Source organism: Erpetoichthys calabaricus, chromosome 13, assembly GCF_900747795.2.
Source record: "Erpetoichthys calabaricus chromosome 13, fErpCal1.3, whole genome shotgun sequence".
Lineage (NCBI taxonomy): Eukaryota > Metazoa > Chordata > Cladistia > Polypteriformes > Polypteridae > Erpetoichthys > Erpetoichthys calabaricus.
In genome coordinates this window covers 98,597,427-98,619,573 of record NC_041406.2, presented here as the reverse complement: position 1 = coordinate 98,619,573, position 22,147 = coordinate 98,597,427, and the positions used below count along the sequence as shown (strand labels likewise).

General features: G+C 37.4%; 1 protein-coding gene across 3 annotated transcripts in view; it reads left to right on the top strand.

Annotated features, from left to right (window-relative positions):
* stk3 (serine/threonine kinase 3 (STE20 homolog, yeast)) overlaps positions 1-22,147 on the top strand; it is a 425,407-nt gene that overhangs the window by 69,800 nt on the left and 333,460 nt on the right. For all 3 annotated transcript variants that reach the window (XR_007936613.1, XM_051935856.1, XM_051935855.1), the window contains exon 4: positions 3,562-3,676. Coding sequence is in view for 2 of the 3 variants with exons in the window: in XM_051935856.1 (XP_051791816.1) it covers positions 3,562-3,676 (115 nt within the window). In the remaining variant the exon portion in view is untranslated. The remainder of the gene's footprint in view (positions 1-3,561; positions 3,677-22,147) is intronic.

Genomic DNA, 22,147 nt, shown 5'->3' with positions numbered 1-22,147 from the left:
ATCTATATCTACTCTAGGAGAGCTGGACAGGGCCGTAGAAGGTCCTTAACCCATCAGCAGGACCAGTATCTGCTCCTTTGGGCAAGGAGGAACAGGATGAGACCTGGCAGAGCCTACAAAATGACCTCCAGCAGGCAGGCCACTGGTGTGAATGTCTCTGACCAAACAATCAGAAACAGACTTCATGAGGGTGGCCAGATGGCCCGACCTCCGCTAGTGGGCCCTGTACTCACTGCTTGGCACCCTGGAGCTCAATTGGCATTTGCCATAGAATACCAGAATTAGCAGGTCCACCACTGGCGCCCTTTGCTTTTCACGATGAGAGCTGGTTCAACCTGAGCACATGTGGCAGATGTGAAAGGGTCTGCAGAAGCTGTGGAGAACATTAAGTTGCCTGTAACATCTTTCAACATGACCGGTTTGGTGGTGGGTCAGCGATGGTTTGGTGAGGCATATCCATGGAGGGACGCTCAGACCTCTACAGGCTAGACAATGGACATTGACTACCATTAGGTATCGGAATGAAATCCTTGGACCCATTGTCAGATCCTATCTATCTATATCTATCTATCTATGAAAAAGTATTTGTCCCCTTCCTGATTTCTTATTTTTTTGCATGTTTGTCACACTTAAATGTTTCAGATCATCAAACAAATTTAAATATTAGACAAACATAACCCAAGTAAACACAAAATACAGTTTTTAAGTGATCATTTTATTTATTAAGGAAAAAAAAACTATCCAAACCTACATGGCCCTATGTGAAAAAGTAATTGACCCCCCACCCCCCGTTATTAAAACATGAAGTAACTGTGGTTAATCGCATGTTTTGGAAAGATGAGTTCAATTTCACTAGCCACACCCAGGCCTGAGTACTGCCACACCTGTTGAACCAAGAGATCACTTAAATAGAACCTGTTAGACAAAGTGAAGTAGGCCAAAAGATCTCAAAAAGGAAGAGATCATGCCACGATCTAAAGAAATTCAGGAAATGATGAAAAACAAAGTAATTGACATCTGTCAGTCTAGAAAAGGTTACAAAGCCATTTCTAAAGCTTTGGGACTCCAGCAAACCATGGTGAGAGCCATTATCCATAAATGGAGAAAACATGGAACAGTGGTGAACCTTCCCAGGAGTGGCCGGCCTACAAAGAGTGCAGCGACGATTCATCCAAGAGGTCACAGAAGAACCCAGAACAACATCTAAAGAACTGCAGGCCTCACTTGCCTTAGTTAAGGTCAGTGTTCATGACTCAACCTTAAGAAAGAGACTGGGCAAAAATGGCATGCATGGCAGAGTTCCAAGGCAAAAACCACTGCTGACCAAAAAGAGCATAAAGGCTTGTCTCACTTTTGCCAAAAAACATCTTGATGATCCCCAAGACTTTTGGGAATATATTCTGTGGATTGACGAAACAAAAGTTGAACTTTTTGGAAGGTGTGTGGCCAGTTACATCTGGCATAAAAGTAACACAGCATTTCAGAAAAAAACATCATACCAACAGTTAAACATGGTGGTGGTGGTAGTGTGATGGTCTGCGGCTGCTTTACTGCTTCAGGACCTGGACGACTTGCTGTGATTGATGGATTCATGAATTCTGCTTTCTACCAAAAAATCCTGAAGGAGAATGTCCAGTCATCAGTTCGTGACCTTACTCTGAAGCGCACTTGGGTTCTGCAGCAGGACAATGATCCAAAACACACCAGCAAGTCCACCACTGAATGGCTTAAAAAACAAAATGAAGGTTTTGGAGTGGCCTAGTCAAAGTCCGGACTTGAATCAATTGAGATGCTGTGGCATGACCTTAAAAAAGCTGTTCATGCTTGGAAACCCTCCAACGTGGCTGAATTGAAACAATTCTGCAAAGAAGAGTGGGCCAAAATTCCTCCACAGCGATGTGAAAGACTCCTTGCCAGTTATTGCAAATGCTTGATTGAAGTTGTTGCTGCTAAGGGTGGCACAACCAGTTATTAGGTTTAGGGGGGCAATTACATTTTCACATAGGGTCATGTAGGTTTGGATAGTTTTTTTTTCCCTTAATAAATAAAATCATCACTTAAACTGCATTTTGTGTTTACTTGGGTTATCTTTGTCTAATATTTAAATTTGTTTGATGATCTGAAACATTTAAGTGTGACAAACATGCAAAAAAATAAGAAATCGGGAAGGGGTCAAATACTTTTTCACAGCACTGTATGTCTATATCTATTGTGACAGATAGGGGCACTATTGCTCCCTTGAACCCGCGGACACCACGTCAGACACCAGATAAAATCCAAATATTTATTATTATAAATAAGTGCACAAAGCACCCTCCACTCCACAATACTCAATAACCAATCAATAATAATCACAAATACAATAACTCTCCACTCCCAGCCACTCAATCACCTTTCCTTCCCAACTCGGCTCGTCCATCTGGGATTTCCCACAATCCTTTATAGTCCATGACCCGGAAGTGCTTCTGAACCCTCAGTCCATGTGACTTCTTAGCACTTCCGGGTCAGATCAAAAACTCTTCTTTTTCATCCCGGAAGCACATCATTCCTTCTGTCCATGTGATAGGGACGTACTTCCGGGGTGTAGGGAAAATAGATGTCCTTGTGTCTCCCTGCAGCGACTCCTGGCGGTCCCCATGGTAGCCAGCAGGGCTGTGCATAAAAACTTCATTGTCCATAATTCCCTGCTGGCATTCGGGGCACCTCCATGCTGCAAGGAGGGCTTCATCTAGCAGCCTGGGGGTATTGGCCAGGATGAATGACCGGCCATATCTCACACTATGTAAAATATGTTCATTTAGATATTTCAGTATGTTTTATTTTACTTAATTGGTACTCTTTTCTCTTAAGATATATAAGAAATTGCAGGGTTACAGTAGCAGACAAAGAAGGCAGAGATATTAATTATTATAATTTTAAGTATGATAAGGTACAAATAAAAACAGGAATTATCCATCAGTGTAAAGTGATTAGAACTGCAAATTCTTATTCTGTACTGTGAAATTATAATTTGTCAGTTATTGACCAGCTCAGTACTATTCAGCAAACGGGACAGTTTCTCTTTCATAGTTGGGGGGTGGGATTGGGGGGCCAGGTGGGACGCTTCTTTATAAAGCCTAATGGTTGAGGGTAGAAACTAGCTTACATGGCACACCTGGGAACAATGGGGTTGTTTCCATTGGCTACTAAAGGTGCTCCATTGTTTAGCCAAGATCTCATACAGAGGGGGCAAGTCATTTTACTGGATAGTGAACTGCTTCTTGAGTGTCTTCTGTTCTGCCACTTCCTCCACTACACACCAGTAGGAAACATGAGAGGCCTGCATACACCAAACAACCTCAACAGACGTAGGAAATCAAGGGAATATGGTGTCTGTATTTTATGGTTCATTGCACTAAATAGATGGTCCACTCTTTTTATTTTCTGGGTATTTGTTTAATATAACCAAATTTATGGTTCATGTTTAGGTGTAAGTAGTGGTCTAGACAATCTATCCATGGAAAATGTTTTTCATATATTTATCAACATTTCTTTTGTCTTTCCTAAATACCTCTTATTCAGCCCATATGTGGTAAAATATTATGGCAGCTACTTTAAGAACACAGACCTGTGGATTGTGATGGAGTACTGTGGAGCAGGATCTGTATCGGATATTATCAGACTGAGAAACAAAACTGTAAGTTGTAATATTTATGTGCCATATTTTTCTTCCATTTGTTTGTTTTTTTTTTTTAACAAGTCTGTGTGGCACCCATATATTTTAATGCTGTTTACTTATTAATGTTATTATTTTCAGTCCTTTTTACTGCACGAGCTTGTAGTAATTTGTTAAATAAAGGATATTTTCACATTAATATGTATTAGTTAAGAACATATACACTATAAAGTATAATGATGTTTTTCCTTATACTGGGTTTGAATACCTTCCTGTTTAAGTATAGACTGCAGATTTGTTTTAATTATAATTAAACTGGATAAAAAGCCTTTCCAGGTGACTGATTGATTGACCAAACAAAATCCAATTACTTTAATCAGTTTCCTTAATAAAGATTACTGTAATGTTCAACATTTTGGAAATGATGAAATACAACACCCACTTCCATAAATTCTATTCTGTTTCTTGCAGTAAGTCAGTCAAATCAATTATTATTTACAGGTCCATGCAAAAGTTTGGACTTCTGGTAAAATTATGAATTTATTGGCATTTGAAGAAAAAAATAGTAAATACATCTCTCATAGCTAACAAACTAAAACAATGGCATTTTTTAAAAAATATTAATATACAGTTATGATATATTTGATTCATTACTTGAGTTGAAATCTGGTGTCTATGGAAGTTGTTTAAGCTACACAAGCATTTTTGGTCTTGGTTTTTAGCTGCATGATATTGTATGAAGCTTGCTTTTGTTATGCACTACTTATACACATTACTGCATTCTGTTAATACTATTATTTCTGAATGTGATTCATAACTACAAAGATATTTCTCATCTCATCATCTAAAACTGCTTTTCCTGGAAAGGGTCGAGGCACAAAACTATTTACTAAACAAAATGCATTGTCTGCCTTTGATGCAGATTAAATAAACAAAAAAGACAAGTTCTTCAACTTTAAGAATACTAATATCCTAAATCTACCTGAATGTTGCATCATGTGTTTATTTTCTAACTTGTTTAAATGGAGACCAGTTTTGTCTAAATTCCCCATTCTTTCCTTGAAATTCAAAAGCACATTCCAATTAATATTTGTAGCAGGTTATAAAAATGGTTAAGTAGAAATAAGATCTTTCAGCAGAAATGATGACACATTATCATAAGCACTTTATAAGTACAGTCACATTAATTCCTCAAATTCATGAGGGTTAGGGTTGAAAGCAAGGTTATAATAGTTAATGAAAACTAAAATCAAAACTGAAAGGACTAATAAAAAACATTTTCGTAAACTGAAATAAAAAAGTTAACAAAACCAAAATGAAAAACTAAACCTAAATGAAACTACTAAAGTAGCTGAAAAGACCAACTGAAATAAAATAATAATTTGCTAAAAATAATTTTAGTTTTCGTAACAACCGGACTTATACAAGGGCTAATCTAGGCTGCAGGAGCCCCTAAATTAACCAAAAATACATTCATAAGAATTTCATATTTTGTTTTTGAATAAATGTTCCTGCTGTTATACTTCAACCCTTGTAAATTCTAACTGTAAAACCGAAAGTCACACACCATGATCCGACTGCATATATTCATCCAGTGAATGGCGACTGGTGATGGAGGGCGGGTGTTGACACAGCATTTGCGGTGACAGAGCAAGGTGAATACGGATGCGTTAAGTGTGTGACGAAGAAAGTGATTTACTGTGTGAGAATAGTGAAAGTTCTTCAGGAGCTGATAAATGATGGGATGTTAACTGTAATTCTGACTGAGCCCAAGATACAGTATTCACACAGCAATTAATATAGCAGCACACACTAAACTGAATTCCAGGCTGCATGAGTTTGCGGTCTGTTATGATGAGCTGCAGCATTTATTGGCACTTCTTGTATATCAAGTTGTAATTTAAATGCCTGAAGTTGGGATATGCTGGTCAACAATACTTTTATAGTATGGACAGAATAATCACAAGTGAGTAATGTTTCAGTTTATTTCTCAGGTGTCTGTATTTTGTTGACAATAATTCATCTGCCACTTTGCACAGGGGAAATCCTTTTTGAAAATTAAACGGCACTGATCTAGAGACTGACAAGGTCAACATACATGATCAGCATATTGTTTCTGACCAGTCACTTTTGGTTTAAAAAGGACGTTTAACAACGAAGTGATACAAACAGTGAAAAATTCCTTGAGTTTGCAATATGTCTACTGAACTACTGGTAGGTAGGTGAAGAGAGTTTTCCAACTGGTGAAAAACTGAACTACTAATGTGTTTTTGTATTTATTCTGTATTTATTAATTTCTTTTTTTAGTTTTACATTCACATCTCAAAATACCTGATATTGTGAAAATAATCCAGTGGCAGAATTAGGTTTTAAAATATCTGTCTCCCTCTTTGCAATCTCTCTCTCTCTCTCTCTCTCTCTCTCTCAAAATAGTTCAAATATCACTTTTTTTTTTTTTGTTGTTCTTAAGATCAACCGTGTCATACATATCGCATATATATAGTATTGTTGCTATATAGGCAGGCATCCTGTCTAGGGATTTTTCCTGCCTTGAATCCAAGGCTGCTGGGATAGGCTCAAGGCTTCCTGAGATCCTTCTCTGGATAAGGAAGTTTAGAAGAAAAAAAAAATATTGCTCTGAGATAAGCCAAGTTTTGTGGCTGTAGGAATAAAGTAAATATAAAGACAGCGACTTCGCTTATCACAGACACTGGGGGAAAAAGATTGGAAAAATAAAGTTTTCATTTACCTGCTTTAGCACCCCCTTCCCAGATTAACACAGCAGCACACAAAGTTTCACTGGCATTTGAACTCAGGGTTGCACAAAGGGCTTCCGGGAGGCCTACAGGAGCTCCAGAGCAAGCCGTGGGGCTCAAATTAGCTGACGTCGAGGCACACATCTGAAGCCGTTTTTCGAGTGTTTTCATGGTTTCTGGTGGCTGAGTGCTAAGGTGTGCTCCCCGTAACCGCATCAGGATAGAAGGTGAAAGTGCTATATCTAAATCCAGGGGAACAGGTCAGAAGGATAGAGAGCACATTTTCAGAGTAGCCGGCAAAGGGAAATGGAAAAGGAAATAGGAGATAGTAAAATAGCATTCACCTGAGGGTGAATGAGGAGCCTTCTTGTCACCAAGACAACAACACAACAACAACAACATTTATTTATATAGCACATTTTCATACAAAAAGTAGCTCAAAGTGCTTTACATAATGAAGAGAAGAAAAATAAAAGACAAAATAAGAAATTAAAATAAGACAACATTAGTTAACATAGAAAGGAGTAAGGTCCGATGGCCAGGGTGGACAGAAAAAACAAAAAAAAACTCCAGAAGGCTGGAGAAAAAAATAAAATCTGTAGGGGTTCCAGGCCACGAGACCGCCCAGTCCCCTCTGGGCAAACAGACGGGTACACACGTGTGCGAGTGCAGGAACGTTTAAATAGGGTGAACTGCACCTGAGCAGGTGTTGATTAATGGTGCATGTCCCAACATGACAGTTTATTGGAAGTCCAGGAGTAAAGTAAATGAGGGTTGGATGGACAAAAAGGGCTTGCGGTATAAAACCATGGTCTGAATGCTAGGGTTCATCTTTGACCAGGTCTTCAGACTTAAATGTACATCTGTGCTGATTTGTTTAGCTGAGTAGTGGAGATATGTACCAACCTCTGTGTACTGTATATAGTAGGTGCTTAGTTTTCTTTTCTTTTTTTTTTTAGTTATTAATTTTTCAAGCTATCCTTCATGAACCGTTTTGTAGCTAGCTGCATGAAGGAGGAGAAAGTGTTTTTTTCTTTCTTTTTTTTTTCCCCTCCATTTTTATTTTGGAGCCACTGTAAATATTATAGGTAACACCTGCAGTAATTTTCTTTGGGTTTGAAAGTGTCTTTGCTTTAGACATTGTAAATATTTTTGCAATACATTTGTTTGTAAAATAGTTTGGACATTGCTGGAATAGAGCAGAATCCTGGTTGCTCTGTCTCGTCTACTGACATCCCAAGGCGTCAATTGTACAACAGTGTTATTACCCGGGGGTGTAACATGCTCCTAATCTCGGATTCTGTTTTTGTCATTTTGTGACTGTTCATACTCCTCCTACCTGCTGTTGCTCTGCTCATTAAGGGTTTACTGTTCTTATGTATGGGCTATTCAAGTCTGTCTACCCCTAACTTTGACACTACATGCTTGTTTTTCTTTGTTTCCCTCAATACAGGTAGGGGGGGGTCTGCACTCTGATTCAAGCGTAAGAGCCCTGTTCTTCCTAAGCCCCCATGATTTTCATGATCACACCTGTCAGAAAACAGTAGAATCTATTTTCTGATTTTTTGATATCTTTTCATGCCTGCAGGTGGCAAAATTCTGTCTATAAATTGTACGTTCCTGAGATGGATGTGGATGGTAGAAAACAACAAAGCCCAGTATGGGAGATTTTTGAATACTATATTGAAGGCATTAATTGAAAGCACATTGTCTTGGAGCATGATATGTTATTTGCTGTAGACATTTAAGATAAAAAAAAAAAAATTTGAACCTTAACATTCACCTAGACAGAAAATATTTTAAAAATTATAAAATTGTATAGAATTGCTCATATTCTGTATCTGGTTTTGATTATACTTGTTTTTAACAGATAGTAAACCATGTAGTGTAGTAAACATCCACTAACATTAAACTCTTATCCAAACCTGTTAAGTGAACTTTAGTAGCTCTTTAACTGTACCATAATTATAAAAATTAAAACTAATCGATATAAAATTGTCTTTGTGAAATGAAAACTAAATTAAAACTAAAAATGCACGATGATGGAAAACTGAAACTAAACTAAATTTCCAAGTAAGACCAGAAGTAATATAGATATTGAAACTAATATAAAAAGGCAAAACTATAATAACCTTGGTTGGAAGACCCCTGCAGATATGGAAAAAATTGAAAAATAATCCTAACTTGCCCCATTACAGTTAGGGTGGTGGTATTGTGTCAGAGCAGGATATTTTTGTGGTTTGATATTTTAATTAATTGTCTTAATGAGTTAGATTGTTGTTTAGTAGTGTGGCGAGTGCACAGCATAAACAGAGGTTGGTTGCACAGATAAAAAGGAGAGGTACAGGTAAGAAAGGAGAAAAAAATTGGGAGAAATGAAATCTAGGAGTGAGAGAGTGCGAGCTTGAGAAAGATGTGAAATGCGAATCAGCTGGGAGATGTTAAGATATGCTGGATAACTAATGGAGCAGTGAAAGAGTAAGGTAGCTGGCGTAGATCCTACAATGTATTTTTTTTACCCAAAATAACTTAATATTAACAATATATTATGCATTTGCACTATTATTTATATATTTTATGCAATTCAAATTATTTTCAGTACTATCTCTATTTTTGCCTTATGCATCATCTGAGCTTCTGCATTCATTTGGCAAGCTCAAAAAATATTCCCTTGTAATTATTCATGGCCAAGACGTGAATAACTGAAGCCGTGAATGTTAAACTCACGAATCTAAAAGGGTAACTGAACTCATATTTTAATTAGGCTAGGGAAATTTTAATATCCTCTCCAATTTTTTTTATATTCAGTTTAATATGATCTCATATTGTTATCAAAATATTTCTCTAGCAGTTTCTTGACACATGGAATGGTGATTTCTTGTGGAACCTTCATTATGCATTTAGACTACTTTTCATTTTGTGGTATACAAAACATACTTTCAGCTGGTCTAAACTGCTATTCAACATTGAACTACTATTTGTTTTGTCTGGGTGCCTATAACATAATTAAAGATCAACCTACTACTGCTTTAGTTGTTCACTGTACATCTCAAGAAGGATGCTGACAAGCCTCATAATTTCAGTGGTCTGAAAGGATGAAGTAGTTAATGTTAATCCAAAAAGCCGCCTTTAATTTATGCCAACAGTTTCCTAATATACTATTAACAGTCTTTCTTCCATATGTTAACCATCATTAAATCATTATTTTCCATTTTGCGGGTTTATCCTGGTTAGCCGCTTGCACCCAAATCTTTGTTGTTCACTCATTTATTTTGTTTATATTTCAATATTTGAACAATGGCTTGTGCTTTGAAAATTGGGTTAGTATTAGATTGCTACCAGTATTTAACTGTTATATGAGACAAAGTGGTACAGAAAAATACTTTTGTATTTTTCTGAATGATATTCAGCAATTATTTAACTCCTTTTGTATTTATTCAATAATAAATATCTGGCAGGATTTTAATAGCCTGCTGTATTTATAAATAATTGATTTATTGAGAGCATTTTTGTGTGTATGGTGCAGTCTCAGTAAACAGCTGAGGGAAGTTCCTGGCAAATGTTCAAGGTTCAACTAAATGAACTATTACCAAAGAGGGCTGAGTATTACGGATACTATAAACAAAAACACAAAACTATACAACAAAGCCTATAGCCACACTGGGCATAACTATACTGGCTTTTTGCACTGTTTCTCTAATAGTGCCTTGTCTACTGTCTTACCTGTTGGTACCTGCTTCTATTTTCCTCCTGCTTTTATCTCTTGCATTTCTCTGTCCAGTACCAAGCCTCTCTTCCTAATGCCGGTATAGGCTGTGTCAGTTTAAGATTGGAAAAAATTGGAAAAACTTTCTCTCCATCACACCTTATGCTTGTGGATCTCACAGCTACATTTGATACAGTAGATCATAATATTCTCCTCCATCGTCTCCACTATATAATTGGACTTTCTGGCACTGCTCTGGAGTGGTTTATGTGTCCTATCTCGCAGATAGGGCTGAGTATGTGGCCCAGGAGGATGCTAAATCTCGTACCCACATTGTCACTTGTGGGGTCCCACAAGGATCAGTTCTTGGGCCGACCCTTTTCAAAATCTATATGATACCCCTGGGTCACATCATCGGCAGGCATGGAATTTCATTCCACTGTTCTGCTGATGATACGCAACTCTATGTGAGATTGGATTCAACCTCCCTTACACCTCCATTTGTGTGTATTTTTTGCAGATGTACCTGCAATTTGGGATTTGAACTAGTAACTGTTTGGTTTAGACTGCTATACTTTATGTAAAGCAAGTAACTGAACAAGCTGAATACAGAATTGCATGTAATCTGTTTAAACCATACAAGACAAATGGGTAATAATTTCATATAACCTATTCTTAATGAAAACAATGTTGTAATCTTAATGTGGGAACAAAATCAGGGGATTCATTAACCTAAAGCTTTACATTACCAGGCTAATCAATTGAGAACACATTGTCATTTTCAGTGACAACATTGCTAAGACGTAAATAATACTGTGTGAAATAGTACAGCCCGAACACAGACAGGCAGACTCATTTAAAGCGATCACCCCATGTTTATTCACGCTATTATATACAATCCTAAGTGCACCGCCACCAAACCCCCACAGTCTCCCAAAGTCCCGGCTTCTCCAACAGCCGTCTCTCACAGTCCCGGCTTCTTCCTCGGCCATCACTCTTTCTCTCACCTGGCCTTTCCTTGCTGCTTCCTCTCCGACCTCGTCCTTCTCCTCGCCCGACTCCAGCCTTGATTGAAGGGAGGCGGCCCCTTAAATAGGCAGGCGGCTGATGACCACACCCGGCCACCTGCCACAACTGTAAATGAAAATCATTAAAACACAAATAAGAATTCAAATAATTTAAATAAATTAAATTAAGCACGTGCTAAGAAACACATTCGTGTGGAGTTGTCCTAAGGCACCGTTACATGCATTTATTGACATTTTGAAAAATAATCCGCTGTTTACTGAAAAACGGACAAAGGTTTTAAGCTTAAATTTCACTGTTACCTATGCTAGTGGCTATGATAAACAGAATTGAGTTGAAGACATCACACAATATGTAGTTTTGTTTCAAAGTCATAGAATGGAACAGAACCCAAAAGTAAAATCGGATTAATCTCATGAAGGATTCCTATGTCAGAGATTCTGGCACCATGCAAACACAAAAATCCTTCGAGTAAGTTCATGAGAAGGAAACAATTTATCATTCAGTCCGTCAGATTGCAAGGCCTTCAGATATAGTTTATTATTTTTAATTTGCCACTTCTAGAGGATCTGCTTCAAAAGAACTATGTAACCAGAAGCATGTTGATTTAGCCACTAGTGCCAGAAATTCCTTGTCTCTTCTAGGTATGGCAGAATAGATTCAGTTTCCTTAAAATCTTTTATGGTTTTCTTTTATTTGTATTTAAAATACCTGACTTCTCAAAGGTGGGAGACATTTTTGGACAATTGTTATTCTGCATGTAACACCAATATTGTAAATTCCATATTCTGAGGAATTGTACCATCATCATTTTTATTCTGCTTACTCTGGTGAGGGTTATATGAGGATTTATTTGAAATAGATCAAGTCCTAGCACAGAGCAAAATAAAACCAACAAGTCTGTGTGATGTCAAAATCACTATTGTCCTTCACTCGTGAAGCCCCATTATGATATTTTAAAATTTTTATTTCTGCTTATTTTATCCTGAAGGCTGTAATTTTAGTTTTCCTCCCAACCTGTAATATAAGGCTTACAGAAAAGTTACCTCTAAGTTCTCTCATTTGGTTTCATACTTGGTAACAGTAAACTGTGAATCAAAGAAACACATTATAAACTTAGGTGCTCAGCTTAAAAACTTTCCACACATGATCATGTACAGTGTATATATACAATTTGTTTATATAAGCAGTAATTTTAAAGTTGAGAACAGCAATATACAGTTGTGCTTGAAAGTTTGTGAACCCTTTAGAATTTTCTATATTTCTGCATAAATAGGACCTATAACATCATCAGATTTTCACACAAGTCCTAAAAGTAGATAAAGAGAAACCAGTTAAACAAATGAGACAAAAATATTATACTTGGTCATTTATTTATTAAGGAAAATGATCGAATATTACATATTTGTGAGTGGCAAAAGTATGTGAACCTCTAGGATTAGCAGTTAGTTTGAAGGTGAAATTAGAGTCAGGTGTTTTCAATCAATGGGATGACAATCAGGTGTGAGTGGGCACCCTGTGCTATTTAAAGAACAGGGATCTATCAAACTCAGCTCTTCACAACACATGTTTGTGGAAGTGTATCATGGCACGAACAAAGGAGATTTCTGAGGACCTCAGAAAAAGAGTTGTTGATGCTCATCAGGTTGGAAAAGGTTACAAAACCATCTCTAAAGAGTTTGGACTCCATCAATCCACAGTCAGACAGATTGTGTACAAATGGAGGAAATTCAAGACCATTGTTACCCTCCCCAGGAGTGGTCGACCAACAAAGATCACTCCAAGAGCAAGGCGTGTAATAGTCAGCGGGGTCACAAAGGACCCCAGGGTAACTTCTAAGCAACTGAAGGCCTCTCTCTCACATTGGCTAATGTTCATGTTCATGAGTCCACCATCATGAGAACAGTGAAAAACAATGATGTGCATGGCAGGGTTGCAAGGAGAAAGCCACTGCTCACCAAAAAAACATTGCTGCTCATCTGCAGTTTGCTAAAGATCACGTGGACAAACCAGAAGGCTATTGGAGGAATGTTTTGTGGACGGATGAGACCAAAATAGAACTTTTTGGTTTAAATGAAAAGCGTTATGTTTGGAGAAAGGAAAACACTGCATTCCAGCATAAGACCCTTATCCCATCTGTGAAACATGGTGGTGGTAGTATCATGGTTTGGGCCTGTTTTGCTGCATCTGGGCCAGGACGGCTTGCCTTCATTGATGGAACAATGAATTCTGAATTATATCGGAGAATTCTAAAGGAAAATGTCAGGACATCTGTCTGTGAACTGAATCTCAAGAGAAGGTGGGTCATGCAGCAAGACAACGACCCTAAGCACACAAGTCGTTCTACCAAAGAATGGTTAAAGAAGAATAAAGTTAATGTTTTGGAATGGCCAAGTCAAAGTCCTGACCTTAATCCAATCGAAATGTTGTGGAAGGACCTGAAGCGAGCAGTTAATGTGAGGAAACCCACAAACATCCCAGAGTTGAAGCTGTTCTGTACGGAGGAATGGGCTAAAATTCCTCCAAACCGGTGTGCAGGACTGATTAACAGTTACCGGAAATGTTTAGTTGCAGTTATTGCTGCAATTTTGGGGGGGTATGTATGGCTCACACCAGATACTGAAAGCAAAGGTTCACATACTTTTGCCACTCACAAATATGTAATATTTGATAATTTTCCTTAATAAATAAATGACAGAGTATAATATTTTTGTCTCATTTGTTTAACTGGTTTCTCTTTATCTACTTTTAGGACTTGAGTGAAAATCTGTTGATGTTTTAGGTCATATTTATGCAGAAATATAGAAAATTCTAAAGGGTTCACAAACTTTCAAGCACAATTGTAAATTACCATCTTTTCACCCAGGGTCGTGATGTTCAGTCTTGAAGCAGTGGAATAACAAATTTATTTGATATTTAAACGTGTTCAGGTACTTTAGTTTTATGTTTAAATCACTTTTTATATAGTAGAGTATTAAAACCAAAAAAACAGTTTTTGGAATATAAATTGCTGGTCATGCAGTAGAAAACTTTTTATTTATAAGCATATGGTGGAAAGGATTGAATTTGGAACTCAACTTTTTTCTCATTTTTTTCTCCGTATATCACATAATTTATTTTAGTAAATGTTGTATTAAAGAAAATTGTTTTAAAGATTAAGTTGATGAAGGTTATAATTATTATTAAATCAAGGTATGTATAAACATACTGTTCTGCCAGGAAAAAAGGAGTATTGCAGGCCTTAAGGGCAATTTCATTTAAAAGGGACTGGGAAAATAACACGGTCAACAAGCAATCAAAGGTCAAAACCATAAAGTCAGGTACACTGAAAGCTAAATAAAAACATTAAGTTGAAGATAAAAAACTAAGCAAAAGGTTTGTAAGCCCAGATTTAATAGCAGGGGCTTTTTAGGTATAGATTTAAGGTTTACAGTAATCCCTCCTCGATCGCGGGGGTTGCGTTCCAGTACCCCCCGCGAAAGGTGAAAATCCGCGAAGTAGAAACCATATGTTTATATGGTTATTTTTATATTGTCATGCTTGGGTCACAGATTTGCACAGAAACACAGGAAGTTGTAGAGAGACAGGAACTTTATTCAAACACTGCAAACAAACATTTGTCTCTTTTTTCAAAAGTTTAAACTGTGCTCCATGACAAGACAGAGATGACAGTTCCGTCTCACAATTAAAAGAATGCAAACATATCTTCCTCTTCAAAGGAGTGCGTGTCAGGAGCACAGAATGTCAGAGAGAGAGAGAGAGAAAGCAAACAAATCAATAGGGCTGTTTGGCTTTTAAGTATGCGAAGCACCGCGGCACAAAGCAGTTGAAGGCAGCAGCTCACACCCCCTCCGTCAGGAGCAGAGAAAGAGAGAGAGAGAGAAAAACAAACAATCAAAAATCAATACGTGCCCTTCGAGCTTTTAAGTATGCGAAGTACCATGCAGCATGTCGCTTCACGAAGCAGCTGCACAGAAGGGAGCAACATGAAAGCATTTTTAGACGAGCGTCCATATCGTCTAGGTGTGCGAACAGCCCCCCTGCTCACACCCCCTCAGTCAGGAGCAGAGCATGTCAGAGCGAGAGAGAGAGAAAAGTAAGTTGGGTAGCTTCTCAGCCATCTGCCAATAGCGTCCCTTGTATGAAATCAACTGGGCAAACCAACTGAGGAAGCTGAGGAACTGAGCAAGAAATCTGCGAACCAGCGAAAAATCCGCGATATATATTTAAATATGCTTACATATAAAATCCGCGATAGAGTGAAGCCGCGAAAGGCGAAGCTCGATATAGCGAGGGATTACTGTATACACAATCTTGGATGTTGCAGTGAATGATGTGGGCTTTTATGTTGTGCCATTTCCCTGACCACACCCCTAGAGACCACCACCTCATTCAGATATCCACCCACAACAATCTATGGTGGTCTTACTTGCTGGAACTCTCTTTGAAAATGTTCAGCACTTCCTACATTTAGAGGCTCATGTTTACTCTAAATTGACAGACAAATTAAAGTAAAATAGTCAAAATTATTGTCATACTAAAGCAGCAATGAGAGGGTGGCAGAGAATGTCACTGAGGTATTCAAACTCTTAAGTCTTGTTGTACCCATGAGCACTGAAACCTCCTCATCTTTTGAATGATTTTGCCTTCAAAAACCAGTGTCCTAACATCTGTGGAGCCAAGTGACAAAGATAGTTCTGTGGTTAGAGTTGCCAAGCCTGTGATCAGGGATGATCTGAAAGACATGCCTGGCCTTCCCCACTCCATGCATATTATAAGTATGCTTTTTCTACGGTGGTGACCTAGGGAAAATAAATAGCTCACAGTATTAAGATAGTTGATGCAAAGTTGCTGGTGTCTTCCAGGAAGCTACAGTTAATTAAGAATTTCATCTTTCAAGATAATATTGACCCCAACTTCCAATTATCTCAACCAAACAGTCATCAAAAATGTCAGGCCAATGTCCTGGAATGGCTCAGTCACAGCTTGAACTGCAATCCTATAGGAAAACTATTGTCTCTCCCAAAAAGGTTGTTGTATACAGAGGAAAAGCTGATATTCCGACTAAGCCTGAACTCTTCTTCAAACAAGAGAGGGTTAAAATTGTAAATCCAGACTTGCTGTTGAAGATGAGTTACTTCATTCAAAGAACATGCACACTTAATTGTTTATGATGTATTTCTTTTTCAGATGTTGTAAATGTTTTTGGTACAAAATGTCATTAATCTTAATTTTAGCCTTTAGATGAAGAAAATCAGAATTTTCATTGAATATTTAAGTATTGTAGGAGGAAACATTTTAGAAAGGAAGTAGGGGAAGAAAAGCATCAATAATTTCTTCGAAATTTTTTCCTGTTTTAAGCTTATATTAACAGCTGCTTGTAAGTTGATTCTTGTGCAACTGCATAAAATTAAAAACAAATAACAGTGGCATGAAAATTTCGCCTTTTGGACTAACAAGGGTATGTTAGCAGTAAGGTGAAAGAGCAATGCTATTGTTACTCAGTGTATGGCTGAACAGAGACTTGATGGGAGAGATTTTTTTTTCTTTTATTATTAAAAGATACATATCACAGAACGCAAACTGTTAAAAATAGCCTAGCAAAAGATGTTTAAAATGCCTGTTTGTTCACCTAATCTTAATGGCAGAGTAGTTTAGAATTAGCCTTCCAAACAAAATAGCATGCCTTTGGAATGTGGGAGGAAATTCGTATTCCCAGAGAAAACTCACAGTAGCATAAAGAAAGTATGCAAACTACACTTAGAGAGCATCCCAGCTAGGAATCAACTGAGGCCCCAAGTACTTTGCCATGCATTTTCCATTTACAAGCAAACTGTACTGTATGTTTATACTAAATAGACTATGGACAGTTGTCTTTCTTTCATAACCATATCAAGATACATTATTTGTATAATTATTCTCATTTATAGTTAAATTAACTTAATTTTGAAAGTAAATTTTGATTTTTATTTAGGCAAAGCAACACACTTACCTGAGAATCCTAGATGATGTGCTATAATTCTATTAATGTCAAAGCAGTTTTATTCTTATTAAACACACTTCCATTTACAAACTCATTATAAAGAGACACATGCACAAGATAAAGTGTCTGGGGCACCCGAAGGCAAACCCTGTATATTAAGGTTACGCAAAAGGCATAAAATAAGATGTGTGTTAGAATACGAGATGGAGACTTCATTAATTTCAGACAGTCTGCCCAAGATGGCATTGCTTCCTTTTATATTGGATTCTGGGAGGAAGAGGCAGGTCCAAGATGTCTGACCCCAGAAGTGACGTCAGAGTGGGAGAGGTGTCAATCGACCTTTCTGTAGAAGGGGAAGGAGAAGAGAGAACCTTAGACAGTGCCCATTCATGTCTTGGTGATAAATTACACTCACCTAAACCTTTACCCCAAGCACATGTGTGTGACACCATAGAAATGTACATTTGTACTATAATACAGGAAAAAAATACAACTCTATACCTGTAAAAAAATAAATATATAGATTTAAATTTTGTTTGGTTCTTACAGCTCCTAAATATTAAAACATAGATGGCAAAAATATATATTTACTCTAAGGCTAGAAGGAAATTCCAGTTAGTTCAGGTAGCAGTGAAAGTAAATCATTGCTTATACTCCTTTGCAAAAAGCAAGTCAAAACATACTGTCATTAGCCTAATGGTCATCCATTCTTCTTCCTGTGGATCATGTAAAGCACGGAGGAGTATGGAAATATATGATTAATTAAGGTTGAAAACAAGAATAAAAATAACAAATGTCTGATGATTGATGTTTTGTGATCATATATACATTCCACTATATGATTCCAAGGTCAGGAGCATTACACAGTAACCCACATACTCTGCAGGACATAGCAAAGAGAATGGGCAAGACTTTGTAACAACCAATCAAAAGATTCCCTCAATTAATAAAGAGCAATGTGGTTGGCTTTTCCATCAGCTTTAACAAGACTGTCAGTTAGTCATTTTCCAACCCGCTATATCCTAACACAGGGTCACGAGGGTATGCTGGAGCCAATCCCAGCCAACACAGGGCGCAAGGCAGGAACAAATCCCAGGCAGGGCACCAGCCCACCGCAGTAACAAGACTGTGCTATGCTGAAATAAGGTATCTTAGTCCTTTATATTAGATGTGGACACTATTGGGATTTTTTTAAAAGGTGAATAAAGCACAGTGGTTTTATTTTGGAACTTGTCAAAAAAAAAAAAAGTCTGTTATGATAACAAGGTGTGAGTATAGGCATGTGACTGCCTCCACACTACTATGGATTTATTTAACAGTGCTGCAGTTAAACAAAAAACAGTCTCCGTCCATGCTAGTGTTTTCATTTTATTTTACGAAAGAATCATCTGCAACACTAAAATGACCAAAAACACATATGTCGTAGGTTATACACTGAGCGTGCATTAAAAAAAAACAAAAAAAAAAAACTTTGAAAGCACTGTAAATCTGTGAAGGGATTTATTGCTTATCTGTACTAACTGGTAAATTATTTGCCTTTTGCAAGTGTTTGCAACATTGAAAGTGTACAAAACACAATTTATATGCATAAAGCTAAGCAACGCAACAAGTTCCATGGAAAGCAACTCTTCCATATCTTCTATTTGCAATATGTTTTTCGGCAGGGAATGACATGTTGTAATGAGGATGATCCAAATGGGTAAATGCTATATAATAAGCATGATCGAACCAGTGCGCGATTAGAATCTGCTTTTTTGAAAGTCTGTTTTAACCCGTCCACATTGCAGAGCCTAGCTGGTGTTTTCCGAAGTTTATAGCTCTGGAGAAAGTTTTCAAAAATGTGTTTGTGGAGGTTAAAAATGCAGGGGTAATGTGGATGAAAAGTAAAAACAGAGACTAACATCTCTGTTTTCAAATGTAAATCTAGTGTGGATGTAGCCTTGGTAAACTCTGTGCGATAAGCTACGTACAGCTGATATGTCAGTAGGATACAATTAAAACTGCATCTAAACCTAACTTGATGATAATCTAGAAATGTAAGAGATGAAATTTTGCATTTGTTAAATTACAACTTGTTAATGTGTTACAATTCTGATTTATTATTATTATTTTTTGTAGAGTAATGATTGGATGATTTGAACAGTGAAGCATTATTCTTTCTGTGAATGAACAATTTATTCTATATGCTGCATATTATCCTTAGTTCTACAACATGTATATGATAAGAAAGTAGATCTTTCTTACATTTACAGTAATTTTGTGTTTTTAAGAGTAAAAGATATCTTTGAGAATATGTGTCTCTTGTATCTAAACTAAGAGATTTACTGGCTTGCTTCCTGTAATAATTCATTCATAATTCTCCTGTTAACATACTTTTCTGCTGTTTAGTTAGATGCCTCATGATGTTTTCAAGGTTTGCTTTTTGATCTGAGGTAACAACAATGTTTACTTGCTGTTATTTCATTTTGTCTTGGCTTATTTTATGAACGCACTGATTAAAAGTATAAACCCTTCGGTTGTAAAAATAACAAGTTCCGATCCTATGAAAAAAAGCATTTTTGACAAGTCAGTAAGCATCCTGGCCCAGCTAAATCTCAAGATTAGTTATAGCTACTTATAAAGATGAGGGTTACACAGGAATATATACAGTAATAAAGTTTATTGAAATGCTGCTTTATTGGCCCATATTCAAATTATGTTTTAATTGTGTGGGTCAAAACATTTGTCATTTGAATTGAAAATTTGTTTGGAGTGGAAAATAAACGTTTTTGTTTTTTGAAGTTAGGAAAGTATTCCATATTTTTATAGTATCAACCCTTATTTAGTTTATAAATGTCAATTCAATGCCAATGCATTTTGACATTTGTTTCTTCTTCTGCATAATTGTATTTGAAGAGTGATGCCAAGAAGGCATCTGTCTGTTATACCAATTCTTTAACTGGGAGCAAATTAAAGATAAAAAAAAAAGTATTACAACTAATTGAGTTCTTAGGATATATATGCAGTGGAACCTTGGTTCATGAACGTCTCGGTACACGTACAGATCGGTTTACGACCAAAAAGTTCACCAAACTTTTGCCTCGGTTCATGACCACACACTCGGTATACTAACAAGCCAGTTTCCCTTTCGGTTTGTACATGTTCAGTCTCCTCTCCCTGTGCATTTCCTGTGCAGCGAGAGAGAGACACACACACACACACACACACACACACAGAGGCAGCGCTAAAGAGAGAGGTGCACACACACAGGCAGCGCGAGAGAGAGGGGGCTGGACGCATAAGATAGGAAGGCAGTTAAAGAATGCACTGGGCTTGATTTTGTTTTCACTTCTGTTTACAGCGATCGGTTCATAGCGTGCATTGTTGCAATGTTACTTTTCTTGGAGGTTTATTAAATTACGGATTTTTTCAAATGTTCATTTTTTCCCTGTGCTTAATACTAATTAAAGTGTTTTTAGCCAGCGGTTAGTAGCGCTATAGCGCAAACTATTGCAGTGTTAGTTTTCTCTGTTGTTCAAGGTTTTCTCAGTGTTATTCAATGTTTTTACATTAAGTTTACTATTACGCTGTGCATTCTATGGTTTAATTAACGATATTTGTGCTTAAAAACTTAAAAAAATATATATATTTACATACCGTTCGTATGGTCTGGAACGGATTAATTGTATTTACATATAATCCTATGGGGGAAATTGCATCGGTTCATGACTAAATCGGTTTACGACCAGAGTTTTGGAACGAATTATGGTTGTGAACCGAGGTTCCACTGTATGTGTGTGTGTGTGTGTGTATGTATATATATATATATATATATATATATATATATATATATATATATATATATATATATATTTGCAGTTGGAGATCCACAAAGGGAGAAAAAACGAATCACGTATCATAAAATAGTTTTTATTCCTGAGCTTTCAACCCCTATCAGGGGTCTTCATCAGAGGATAATGCTTAGACTTACAAGAATCAAAGGCAATATATAGCAGCACATTCAGGGGGGGTGGGTGGAGGTGACTAAGTCCGTATGATCAAAAAGGGGGGGGGGGGGGGGTGTTTATCGTTAAATTAAAGTGCATATGTCCTTCTTAAGTTGGCATATGCTGGGTTTATGTCCAAGTGTCTGTTGATGGCATTTTCATCTGATAGCCAAGACTCGGCCAACTCTCTGGCGCTTTTTGTACTGGCCTTACATTTTACTTTCACGTTGTCCCAGTTGAATGTGTGTCCTGTCGATTTAGTATGTGCATATATCAAAGATAGTGCGTCCTTTCTTCTGACAGCGTTGCGATGTTCCTGTACACGTGTTGAAATTCTTTTTGACGTTTGTCCTATGTATACAGCTGAGCAAGAATTGCATGGAATACTATAAACTGCGTTTCGTGTTTCGGCTGTCGATTTCTTGTTTTTAGCATTAAACAGGACCATGCGCAGATTGTTGGTGGGTTTATGTGCTATTTTGATGCCCCACTTGGTCAGGGTGCGTGCCGTGCCTTCTGACACATTATGGTGGTATGGGAGTGAATGCCAGGTGGAGTGGGGGTTCTGATGTACGTCGCTTGTATGCTGATTCCTTTGGCGCCTGCTGTGTAGACTCCGATTAATGGATGATTTTGAGTATCCGTTCGAGGTGAAAAGTTGAAACAGATAGCGTCTCTCATTAATTTTTGTTTCCTTGGTATTACAATGCGTGTGGACTCGTTTAAATAGGGTTTTCACGCAGCTCCGTTTATGAGATACCGGGTGATTGCTGGCGAAGTGTAGAATCTTGTCTGCGTGGCATTGTTTGCAAAATACCCGCGCCAAATTTTAGCCTTCTACGTACACGGGAAGTTGGAGAATTAGTGATGACTGAGTCAGTGAGTGAGGGCTTTGCCTTTTATTAGTATAGATACCCTACAAAGGCGGAGCCATGATTCCGGTTGGACTTGATACTGTTGATTCACTGTGGGAATTAGTAGTAATTGACAGTGGAGACAGAGAGGTAAAGCTCAGTTCCCTTAACCCACCTGAGA